At 43.5% G+C, this 12,934-nt stretch overlaps 1 protein-coding gene across 1 annotated transcript; it reads right to left on the bottom strand.

Annotated features, from left to right (window-relative positions):
• Positions 1-2,367: 2,367 nt before the first annotated feature.
• zfta (zinc finger translocation associated) lies at positions 2,368-11,985 on the bottom strand (the record flags this gene model as incomplete). Its single annotated transcript, XM_080450912.1, has 5 exons — positions 2,368-5,233; positions 6,046-6,540; positions 8,575-8,931; positions 10,743-11,291; positions 11,832-11,985. 5 exons carry the CDS (start codon positions 11,983-11,985, stop codon positions 4,650-4,652), a joined length of 2,139 nt encoding a protein of 712 aa, XP_080307038.1. The 3' UTR covers positions 2,368-4,649.
• Between the last annotated feature and the right edge of the window lie 949 nt (positions 11,986-12,934).

Below are 12,934 nucleotides of genomic sequence, written 5' to 3'. Positions count from 1 at the left end.
ACATCATTAGGTGTTAGAGGCCTTCCCAAGCTCGACCTGAACACATCACTGTAACTGTACAGAGAAACACTTACTGTACGAGTGAAACCTTAGGATGACTCTATAGGCCCTGGAATAACAGCTCTCAGGTGCCACGGTTTTACAGAGTTAAGAAAAATTAGGGGTCATATTGGAGGCATCCATGTTGTCATGAGGCCTAAATTGCCAAACGGCTTCTCTGAATATTGTCGCCTTATGGTGTCGCACAAAAGTACCGTAAATAGCCAATCTACAAGTTCACAACGCATCACCACATGTTGTTAGGCTATTTTTTGCCAATAATGACATACCCAAAATGAGAGATGCCAGTTTGGATGTGGTTAAGTCTGTGGATCTTCTAATAAATACTTCACCAATGAAAAGTATTAACAGGAGCTTGTGACTAAATAACTACTTAGGATCCTTTGGAATACATGCAGGTTATGTTTTCCATTTCCTGAAAGAAAAGTCACTATTCTGAAGTTTCTGCCGACAGCGATGATGTGACACATCCAGCGACTGACTGAGCCACCACGGCGCCCCAAGATTATCAAATGTATTTAAATAAGATATGAGTTGCATGATTGCTGCCAGTTGCAGGAAGGGAATGGCGTTTTCAGTGGAGGATTAACACGTTCTAATTTTAGACAGAGCCACCATGTTGACATCATGAACTATTAAAGGTCAGCTGTAGACATGACAACTCAATTAGTGCATATGTGTCATTGCGTAATAGAATCAGTGGTCCATGAATAAATGTAAATATGGAAATATTCCTCTGAACCATTTCATTGGGCATTACGGGGGAAGGGGGATGGGTTGTTAGATTCTCAGTCTAACAGGGGTCCTCACAGATTTCATAGGTTATACACTATTCCTTAATGAATATGGGGAGGCAGTGTTTTATGTGGACGAGCCCCGAATTCCATGTGGCTTCAAGGAGTACTGCTGACATATTGTGGTATATCCAGGACTAAAAGTAGTTATTACACATGAGAATATTATTACCAGATTATTTTGTTATAACACATTGGTTTAATAATAAGCAACTAGGTTAAAGAAATTGATGTCTCACTCAAAGTCCACTGTGCCAGCAAAAAGTGACTGAGTTTGCCTAACAAAAGACTAATCAGTTCTCACATTTACATTGAAAGGTGTGATGAGTACATCACCTGATGAAGCTCCAAAGACTGAACTACTTTGATGAAGAGAACAGAGGGTGGTCACCAATGTAAATAGCATAAATCATGGGTTCCTCTCTTTTACTGATTCCCCAGACAAGCAAGACAGTTGCTGGGAGCCAAAAAGCAAGTTTGTAAGGAAATAGATAAGATAAGTGACCAAAGGTCACCAGGCTTAAGCATTTAGCCAAATGTAAATTACCTAATGTAAATGAGTCTAATTATTAGGTTGTAACTTTTTCTAAAGTAGACAGGATGAGAAATAGTAAAATGTAAGATCCTTTAAAAAACTGTAAAATAGGTAAATAAGGCTTTAGGTGGAAATATAATAGTATCTTGGGTTAAATATGATCACTCATTGAGTTTGTTTAGAGTTACAGAGAATGGTCAAATGTTTAACTGGATGAAGAAACATGACTTCTAAATATTAAATAATATTTGGTTTACTCTTCAAAACGTATTTATAGGAATTAGGTGAATACAACTTTGGTGATAAATAGTCATGAAATTTTAATTGGATATCATGCATAAAGTCTATTTTTAGTGTAATCATTTTAATTCTGTTTTATTTTATTATTCTGGGTTAACAAACATATTTTTTATGCTGTTTGGACATTTCTTGAAGTACATGAATTGTGGAGTAATGTTTGAATTATGAGTTTATCTTTTAAAGTCATACCTTTGCAAAATAACTGTTGTAGAGATGTTGGTTTAAAGTTTTGTGCTAATTCATTTCTTTGAAAAAACCCGCTGATGTGAGAGGTGGAGTCAGATGCAGTTTACCTGACAAAGTTATTGACTGTTGAGAAAGTAAAGGCGTGTCTAAGTTCATTGTTAAAGAAATGGAGGTATTCAGTTAAAAAGGTTGCTGTTCAGTATAAAAGGTGTGTTTGTTGTAATGTAATTTGCGCTATTCTCATTTGACCCTTGAATGGTTTTGCCTCTATGACAATAAATACATTGTTATAAACCCACACTTGAACCGAAGCTTTGTTCATCATTTTAACACTCAGGAGATGATACTTGTTTTCGTTGGAAAAACTTAGACCATTTACCACAGTATTATATGGGGTGCATTCCAGTTCTGCCCTGTGTTCTGCATAAAAACCCCTTCGCACACAGAAATACACAAATACATACAGTATATACCCCACACATACAAGCTCAATCTGTTGTTTATTACAGGGATCATTGAGGAGAAAATGCATATGTCATGAAATGCTTCACCATGTACAGGATCATGATAAATAAGCGCAAGTAGATAACTGAAAAGCATGAGCAGAAATAGGTAAAGGGGTGACGATGAACTAGGAGCCATCAAATCTCATCCTGTGTAAGTTGCTTATGGGACAAGTACCTCCTTGGGGATCTTTTTAACGTGCCTCCCCGCCAGACACTTGCAAACAGCATGTATGCACACAAGTGAACAGGTCCCAAACTATTGTAATCATTCATTCAGCTGTAATTTAATAATTTAAGTGCTGGGTAAAAAATATTTTAAGAGGCGTGATACAAGGGCCATTCTTAGCCAGTATGGTGCTGAGATAGACTGCACACTCCATTTCTTACTTCTACTGGCACATAGTGTGGTAGAGCACCTTTTTTAGAAGAGGAGAGGGGGATTTTGGTGTGGGCAGTCTTTTTTTTTCTCTTTTACTACATAATCACACTTCAAAAGCAGTTTGGACAGTTTGGATATTACAGTGATTTTCCTGTTAATATTCCAGGGTAAATTTCGTATTCAATTTGACGTTTCAATCCAACACCTTTTTTTCAGAACATCCAACAGCCTATAACTGTTACTTTAAAAAAGGATCCTTGAATGAGAGAGTAGGAACAGAAAACGGCTAATCCCTGAGTTGTGCATTTTGTTGAGTGAATAAGTCAAACTTCTGTGGCCAAGTTATTTGGCAGAAAAAGTGGTCATTTCGAAGGTATTCTTGTTTTGTTGCATAACATTTGAACAATGAGTGAGACAGATACATAGCATGTAAACTGCTGACAAAAAAAATGAAACTGGATCAATGGTTTCACTGTGATTAACGTGAAAGCAAAAACCCAGTGAACTGTTATTCCAGCCGTGAGTGACGAACGTCCTGACAATCGTGCATGAATGTAGAGTTCCATGCAAAACGGCCTCTGGCATCACTTCTTCAACAAAGTAGAAAAGTCGGGCGTAGCTACAAACTTGTTTTGTATAAACCAGGATGCATAAAAGTGCATGTATTAAAGAAAAGATATATTACAAATGTCCACATATTTACATAGATTTCTTGTGCAGCTTTTAGCTAGGGTTGAGCTATGAAAGTTGGGAATGGATGCAGGCCAGTGTAGCAACCATGGTGCATATTACACACACTGACTGACAAGAGATAAAAATTACCTCATTCAAACGGATGAAAATAAGGGGAAGGCCGTTTCCCCCGTTGTAAACAAAGATTAAAATGAAGAGTTGAAATCACCAACTGCATCGTGGCATTCATTGTCTTAAGCATTAAACACACTTTCATTCAATTATCTACACAAAAGGAAAGCTAAGGATTTAGTACTTTTTTTTTTTTGTGGACAAAAAGTGCTGCGTTGCCTTCAGACTCATCTTAAACCAAACATCACGTCGGCCTTGCCAAACGCCTCTTGTTCGAAGTTCCTGAGAACGTTAAGTACTCAGGCCTTGGTCACAAACAACCCATGTGTTCGTCTCTCCTACACAAGAACCTGAAAAGATCGTAGGTATAACCCGGATGGCTTGAGATTAACTTTACCTTCAGCTAGCCTACAATGCTCTAGTCTCTAGAGCAATGTAACTCTCAACCAGTGTGTCAGCTTAGAAAAAGTGTACATTAATAGAATTATATTATTTCATATCTTTGCTGTCGGACAGAAACCGTGTATCTCCGCGTTTAATCTTTTTTCATAAATTAATGCCCAATTTTATCCTTCATTGTATGACATAGTCATGCAAAAGTATCGAAAATAGCCAATCTGCAAGCTCACAATGCGTCACGATGCCACAGGCTGTGAGCTTGTGGATCTGCTATTTTCTTTATTTTTGAAAATGTTCGCCGGGACACCAGGTCGAAAGTGGTTAAGTCTGTCTGTGGGGTACTATAAATATTTAACCAATGAAAAGTATTAACAAGAACTTGAAATAATAACTACATTAGACCCATTGGAACACATGTTCTTTCTTTTACATTTCCTGAAAAGTAAGGTTTCTGCCCGACAGCTACGACACATTCCACGATGCTAAATTCAGATTGCAGTGACAAAACAAGTTGAGAGGCACTGCTCAACATCTCACTTGGCCTGTGCCTCAGCAACGGGCTCAGATCAAGACTGACCAAGCAAAGCCCACAGGTCATTTCTGAGCAGGAGCAAGTGATACGGCATCATACGATGGCATCATCACTCGCCGAAAACAACAGATTTTCAGCAAAGTATAAATCGGGCTTAAGTGCCAAATTGCTCCGGTGTCTGCCCCGGCGAAGTGTACAATTGCCCTGGGGCCTGCTCCGGCCCCAGGGTCTGGTCCAGTGCATCGCACGATTGTCCCAGGGTCTGCTCCGGCGCAGTATACCCGTGGTCCTGGGAGGAGAAGCAGTCATCGGAGTGGATGAAGTGCAGGGCGGTCTGGTTGTAGCTCTGCAGAGCCTGCTGCTTCTCATCTGGGCCATAATACAGGGAATGGGGGTGGACCTGCTGGATGTGCCTCTTGATGGTGCTGACCTTCAGCGTGGCCAGGGTGGCCCCACACACCATGCAGATGAGCCCGTGTCTGCGGCAGTCGTAGTCCATGAGGAACTCCATGCGCCAGCGGACCTGGTAGTTGCGTCGCTGGTCTTTCCCGGGGTAGTGGCTGTGGCGGGCCGGCGTGCCGGCCCCTTCCTTCGCTTTGCCCTTTTCTCCACTCGCACTATCCTCCTCCTCCCCCTCCTCCTTTTTCACCATTTTGCTGGGTGTCTCTGCGGTTTCGGAGCTCTGCTCCTTAATCTCTCCTGCTGCGTCAAAAGCCGTGGTTTCACTCTGGGTGACTTCTGCGAACGAGTGTTATATGGGACAACTAATGTTAACAGCTGAATCAAGTAAAAATCCCTTTAGTTTCACACATTTGCTCATTTACTAGGCCAACAGTTAAGAATGGACAAAGCTGCCCTCTTTCTGTCACATGCAGCTAAATCACATTTTTCTATCTTTAAACTAGTACCTGGTAGCATTGAGCTGTTAAAATGCTTCCAGGTAGGGCTGTCCTCGACTAAATATAATCTTGTTGACTAATAATCGTCGTACGAATATGTTGACTAATTAGTTGATTTAGTCACATTATGCCTGGTGTCCCTATTTTGGGCACATTTTCAAAATCCTGATTGAGAATCTTTCAAAATGATTAAAGTGCTAGAATTTGCTACTCTACAAGCTCACACGCTTGTAGATTGGCTTGTAGATTGGCTTGTAGATTGGCTTGTAGATGGGCTATATTCACACTCCGAAGTAATATAGGACTTATTAATCGTCACATGTGTAATATTGTGTTTGATGAATACAATCATGCAGAGACTAAGAGCAGCCTTTTCAGGTTGGTGGGGTTGATAACTGAACATTCTAATGTTGATTTCACAATGTCTGCTGGCTATTGGCCTGTAGACTGGTAGAATTAAAGGGTTGTATCTACTATTTGCAAGAGATGTGCTCGTAATAAAAAAATAAATTAAATAAAAATGATTTATTCAGCATGGAAAAAAGCATACAAATCGAATAATCGACTAACAAAGTCTTGATCGAGTAAGGCAAACAGAATGATTAACCGATTATTCGACTGTGAGGAGACAGCCCTGCAACCAGTTCTTACCTTGTTTGATTTGTGTGCCGTCTGCTGGGTAATATTTGGTCCAGGCTGCGGCCATGGCTTCCCTTTCTTGCCTAGTCAGGGTGATGGTCTCCGGGTGACAATTCTGGATGTGGGTGCGGAAGGTGCAGACCTTGGCCTCCGGCAGGTTCTGAGAACAGACCATGCAGTAGGTCCCACGGCCCTGAGGTCCGTACGCCACCATGTAGTCGAGGCGCAGCCGCCAGGGGTTTCCCCCGAGCAGGCGCCTCTTCCTAGGTTTGGGAGATTTGAGCTTGCGGAGAGGCTGGGATCCCTGTTCTGCGGGTCTGATGCCGGTCATGCCGCCATCCTCGCCTATAAGACCGGTGTCCTGAGTTAAGGCGCCTTCGCCCTGCGGGAGCAGGACAGAGTTCATCGGGAGGGCCTCCATGTCGTTGAGAGGAGGATAGAGGTGCACCCCAGCGTCGCTGGTGTCTTTGGTGTTGGACTCTGATTTGATGAAGTCGTCCGATTCTTCTGATATGAGGCATAGTGGGGAATTGATAAAGATTAGTACGAGCAGAGACGATACAGATGTTATGAACATTGTTTCTATCATTCTGTACATATTCTTGTAATATCTACCAAACACGTCAACATAGCCTTTATATATGTATGCATGTATGTATGTATGTATGTATGTATGTAATGTATGTATGGTACATTTTTTTCTACGTACTCCTTTCAATTGTTTTCATAAAGAATTGAAAAGTCTTGTGGTGAAGAGATACTAAGACAAATACAACTACACAGACCACAGCAGATTAAGAAGAACCAAATCCAGCAATTAGTCATCATCCATACAACAGGGGAATGGCTTTGAGTAGCCTTAGCTAAATGAATGGATGAACAAAGAGCAAATCAATAATAACCAGCCCAGGTGTCCTAATCTGCTTTAGATAGCCAACCTACACTTTCAGGTTAAAGGGGAGTGGAACGTTTCACTGGCCAAATAGATTTGCACAGTCATTTGCACGTTTTTATCTACAAAGCCTTACTTAAGACATTGCCTAATAATCTTAACAGCTAATTAGAACGTAAAGTTTGCCATCACCATACCCGTTCACAAGATTAATTGGTTTTAAACATTCCCGCTGTTACTTTCATTACTATGCCCCTCTCATGTGGAACTGTCTACAAAACTTAATTTCACTTGATCACTTTAAACAGCTTGTGAGAAATACTCTGAGCTCTGTCTGTATTTGCACTCTTTGAAATTCTGAAATGTCTATTATCTTTGTTTTGTTAAAATGGTATGCTATGTTTATGGTAATCAGGGCGTCATTGGAAAAGAGAGCTTACTCTCAATTGGCCTTCCTGAATAAATAAAGGTGAAATGAAAAAATACCTGGATCTGTCCTCTGCAATTAACCCAGCCTGACTACTAGGAGCAGTTGGCAGCTTTGAACAGCACCCAGGGAGTAGTGTCTTGCTCAAGGACACTTCGACACAATGCCAAGAGGAGCCGGGATCAGACCGGCAACCTTCTAATTTTCCAGGACACCACACACCAACATATTTACTCAGGAATTAAGCAGATTCATACTAAACTATTTGCTCAAAGTGGCTAGGATGAATTGCCAAAATATTATATACACCATGGTTTATAAGATCTGACCTGGGACCAGTCATCTTCTGCTGTACCTTTCTACTGTTAAACAAGACTAAAAACACCATGGCTTGTGGACAGTCTATCAGTAATATATGACAGTGGTTCTCAAACATTTGTCAGGCACCCCCAAATTGATATGTATTTGGCTGCAGACACCTATTTGAAAATATTTTGTGCCAGAGACCCCCATAACTTTCACTATAAATAAAATGTAAAAAGTTAAGGTAGGGTAAGTGATTTTCTTTGGTTAAAATAAGTGTTAAATAGCTCTATATTCTGATAGTACTCATTGCTATAGAGTGTTTGTTCAGTAACAGGAGTCTCCTTGTCTCTCCACCTCTTTATTAAACAGAAAATGCATTTTCAGTTAGTTTCATTTCCAATGTTATCCAATCAGGATAGAGAACTCAGTCAGGATATAGATTAAACAAGTGCAATTGGAAGTGATGACACTAAGAAATGAGCAGACAAAATTGGAACTGGAACACCATAAATGAGTACTTTCTCCTGATTGGCTGAGATTTTGTCACCTACCTGAAAATGTATTTTCTGTTTATTAAAGAGCTGGAGAGATGGGGAGACTCCGGTTACTGAACAAACACTCTATAGCAATGATTACTATCAAATATACTGCTTTAACCTTTTAACAAAAAACGTTTTGTTTTAACCAAAAAAAAAATCTTACCCTACCCTCAAAACGTATATGTGAAACATATTCAGAGAGTTAGTTCCTGAGCCTACTAGCAGTGTGCCCAAGATATGTGTGCTCTAATAGACAGTTTCCCCAATGTGAGCATGTAGATAAATATTCACCTATAATGACATTCCTCCCAAATCGATAATTTTGATTACATCGATTTTATATAATCAATTAAATGGATCCCCTGTCCCGTTCTCACCATGAGTCTGGGCCCACGCCTGCAGGATACAGTGCTTCTCCTCTGAGCTATAAACCAGAGAGTTGGGGTGGGTGTCCAGCACGTGGCTCTTGATGTGGTCCAGGTGAAGCGAGGGCAGCTGGGCCCCACACACCATGCACACTAGGCGTCCCGGCTCGGCCTCGTACTCCATCAGGAACTCCTGCCGGAACCAGGCGTGCAGCGAGTCATTCAGGTAGCGTTCCAAGGTCTGGGCCGAGGGACCCGGGGCCTCCTCCTCATGGGGTTGCGGGGGGTCCTCCCCAGCTCCCACCATGGAGGTGGGGGACATGCTGGGAGGCTGCGGATGGTGCTGGGGAGTCATAGCGTCAAGGTGTTCTGCAGAGAAGCGAGGGCAGCACATCATTTGAATAGTCAAATACACAAAACTTGCATGACTCACTGTATGTGGCATTACTTGCAATGCAGTCGCTATAAATGGTTTGTTTTCTTTTTTTCAAAAACTATTTGAAAAATAAAATGACACTGACTGTGTTTACCTTTTGTGTTTTTTTGTTTAGTTTTTTACTGCAGAAGCCAAACTTAAGTAATAGTTTATTAATTGTTAAGTTTCTCTAATCTGAAAACGTTTCCCTTTTTTGCATTTTGCCCTTTTCCCCCAATTTAGCAGTTAATTTCCTGTGTGCTGTGGTTCCTGTTGTGGCCAACCCCAACTGTTGTTCTAGGGAGGGTGTAAATAGCCCTGAGAACCAACGGTTCCCGAGCCATGTGGTCCATAGTTCAGGGTCTGCAGTATCTCCTGTGTCCTTTGCGTGAGGCAGCGTGATGTACAAATACACCCCCTGGACTGTCTGGACATGACGCTAGTATGTCGCAGGGATGAGTGCCAAGCAGAGGGGCATTGGGTACAATTTTTATAGTCTTTGGTATGACTCGGCTGAGGATTGAACCTCGACCTCCCAATCTCATGGCGGACGCTAACCACAAGGCCACTGAGCTGGCGGGTGTATACTGTACATGTCTCCTCTGATACACATGGAGTCACCACCTTCTTTTCACCCAACAGTGAGGAGTTTCACTGGGAGAGCTTAACACACGTGGAGGTTCACACTCTCTCCCCTACATTCCCCCCCATGAAGAACAAATGGCCCCAACCAACCCACCTGGTGTGAACACTGCAAACTGTGTGTGTTGGAGCACCCAGCCAAGCCAGAGACAATCTAACCTCTATTCTGATTCTTGACATAAAATAGTTACAGGCAGGCTGCCAACATGTGTGTCTCGACTGACTCTGGGAAGGAAGAAAACAAAATATGCTTCTTGAGTGCAGCTGTTATGATAGAGGACTGTGTGTCAGCATTATTATTTTAGCACATTTGAGAATTAATCCAAAGTGTTTTCCTCTCATTTGCGAGTTCCTTTTTCCCCCCCAATTTCAAACCCTTTAAGAAACAATATTATGGGGTTGCCGATGTCTGAGTGGTTAAGGCGCGTACCACATATAGGCTCTGATGCAGCCTGACAGCGAGTCCCAGGTTCGATTCCCGAGCCCGGCGGACCTCCCCGACAATCTCCCCTGTTTCCTGTCAATCTCCACTGTTCCATCGAAATAAAGGCAGAAAAGCCCCAAAAATGGATGTATAAAAAGGAAAGTAATATCTTAGCAGATATCTTCGTAGGTGAATATCAAATTAATTCATAGTGTATGATCATATTTTTTATGGTGATGATGATATAACTGTTACCGTAACGTCCAAGCTGCATCCCTCCCACCCCTACACATCACCACTGGAACACTGAGTCATCCTCCTCTCCCACATAATCGCATACAACCCTCCTCAAGCACCATCTTATCAGGAGGCAGCCTCATACTGCCACCAAGTGTGAGATGCTGAAAATTCCCTGCCTAGCTGAGCTTCCCCACAAGGCCTATACCCACGGTTTCTCAACATGGGGTCTGGGGACCCTCAGGAGTCCTGGGAGGGTTTCTAGGAGGTCTCCAGCTAAATTAGATTGATAGTTAGGAACCGAATGGACACGTACGGTCTTTAATGAACACAGAGGACTTTACAGTCTAGATTGGGGTCCCAGAGATCAAACATGATGTCAACTGGGCATCCGTGGCCTAATATATATCAAACTGGGGATCCTTGAAATTAAAAAAGGTTGAGAATGGCCTGTATACACACCAGTGGGGTGCTGGGCAGAGTCTAGCTGTTGGTCTTCCGTCAGAGGTGGGGGCTCGTCCGTGGGGGAGCCGAACGGCCTCGGCGGGCCCCCCTCCAGGCTCAGGTGACTCTCCCAGCCCGAGCGAATCACCTCCTTGTCGGCGGTGCTCCACAGCAGCGAGTCCGGGTGCTTCTGCCTGATGTGCCTCTTGATGGTGCTGAGCTTGAGGGTGGCCAGGGAGCTGCCGCACACCATGCAGATCATGCCGTGGCGGCGCGGGTCAAAGTCCATCAGGTACTCGCTCCGCCAGTACTCGTGGTAGTAGCGGCGGTGGTCCCGGCCCGGGATGCGGCTGAGGCCCGGGCGCGAGGCTCGCTGGACTCTGGGCTTTCGACCCGAGGGCCCGGCGATGGCGGACAGGAGTAGGGGCTGGTCGGGGTCCTCTGTGACGCTCCAGTAGCTGGTCTGTGGAGAGCTGATGGGCGTAACCATGTCGCCATGGGATTCATCCTCCTCCTCCACGTGGCCATTGGTGAGACCTTCTTCTTCCTCCTCCTCCTCCTCCTCCTCTGTGGGACAAGAGAAAAAACAGGCCAGGTTGAAATACAACAGTTTGTTGTGTCAACACCTTCAGGGCACAGTAAACATCTGACAAAAGGCCACATCTTCAGGGCACAGTAAACATCTGACAAAAGGGAAGCAAGCACAGGATTGTCAATACACTAATAACCTGTCAATGAATGCACCATTCAACAGCGTTATAACTAATCAAGGAAGCAACTGTGAGGGGAATTAGATGTCGTAAAGACATGGTGAGATGTGCAATCATTTAGTTGTTATATTATATATTATATATTCTATTTCCGCGGACATTGTAGGGGGCGGCGCCTCGCCGCTGGCTTCCGCTGGGTGGCGACTGTGCATCACAGTCAGCCTGCCAGCACGCTATTTACCCTTTGTTTATAGGAGCCACTGAGACAAGGGGCCATGCTGTTACATGCCATTGTCCATGACACGGATTAACTCTGTGACAATGGCTGTCGTCGTGGCTTTGACACGGACTCCCAAAAAAACACACGCACATTTTTATTTACACAGCATTTTTTTACCTCCTGCAGAACAACAGTGTCCCAAGTCAATCTCCTCTTGCGTCGCTTCCTCCTCTCCGCTTATTATTAATGAGACCAGATCTGTCTGCTCAGCACACTGCTGTGGCTCCACGGAAGGCTCGCTAGTACAGTCCCCCGTCTCTTTCTCTTCCATTCCTGGGCGATCTGTTTGATTGTAGCCTTCAGATCGCCTTCACAGAGGAGCAGCGGCGAACGGGGAGAGCATGTTGGAAGGAACATTCAGGCTGGGGCTGCATGCGTTTTCGCAGCAGGCAGGCTAGACTGGAACGTCCCCACCGTGCTGTATTTAATGTGTTGCCCCTCTCGTCCCCCCACACACAGCCAGCCGCTCCACTCCGCTCCTCTGGAGCCAACTTAACTTTTCAATAGATCGACACACACCGAGGTCCCTCAGTCGCTCTCCTTGTCCGACGTCCGGGGTCCGCGGGTGTGGGCTCTTCTTGTTTTAGTGTGGGGAATGTTTTAAGCGGGCCTCTCTCTCCCAGTATGTATTTTAAGGCTCTGCTTGTCTTCAGGGTGGGGAGCCGTACTAGGGGCCCCTGGGGCTCCTTAAGGGGCTCCTGGGTAAATTTAAAGAGACAGTAGCGGCTTTCACACAGGCATTGGCTTGACACGCGCACCCGGGGGCCAGATGGACCGGGCCTTAAATACTCACAAGCTCATAAGCAGGTCAAAAACAAGCTTTTCCCCCCTCCTCAATGTGATCTGTTTATTTCAGCCAACCATTAATTAAAACACAGCCGACTGTGGCGCGCGTGTGATCAAAACAACCCAATTGAATTATGTCCACGTCCACTTTGTGCCTTTCTAAACGATTCTAAAACAAAGCTCCAAAAGTCAATCGAACTTTTTTTTAAAAACAACATAATTAATCAATGGACCTTTGTCCTTAATGTTCCAACTTGGAATAACACAATACTTCAATTAGCATTTTAGAATCGTCATAGTTTGCATTTCACTGACTAATATTTAATTTATACTAACTAGTAGTGTATCAATCATAAATATGTTTTACAACAATTCAATTTAATGTGAATTATACGTTTTAGTTGAATGTGTCTCACGGTGAGCCTACTACTATG

Source organism: Gymnoscopelus braueri (genome assembly GCF_963280865.1).
Source record: "Gymnoscopelus braueri genome assembly, chromosome: 15".
Classification (NCBI taxonomy): Eukaryota; Metazoa; Chordata; class Actinopteri; order Myctophiformes; family Myctophidae; genus Gymnoscopelus; species Gymnoscopelus braueri.
Note: the sequence above shows the minus strand (reverse complement) of the source record. Positions and strands in the feature narration are given on the sequence as shown.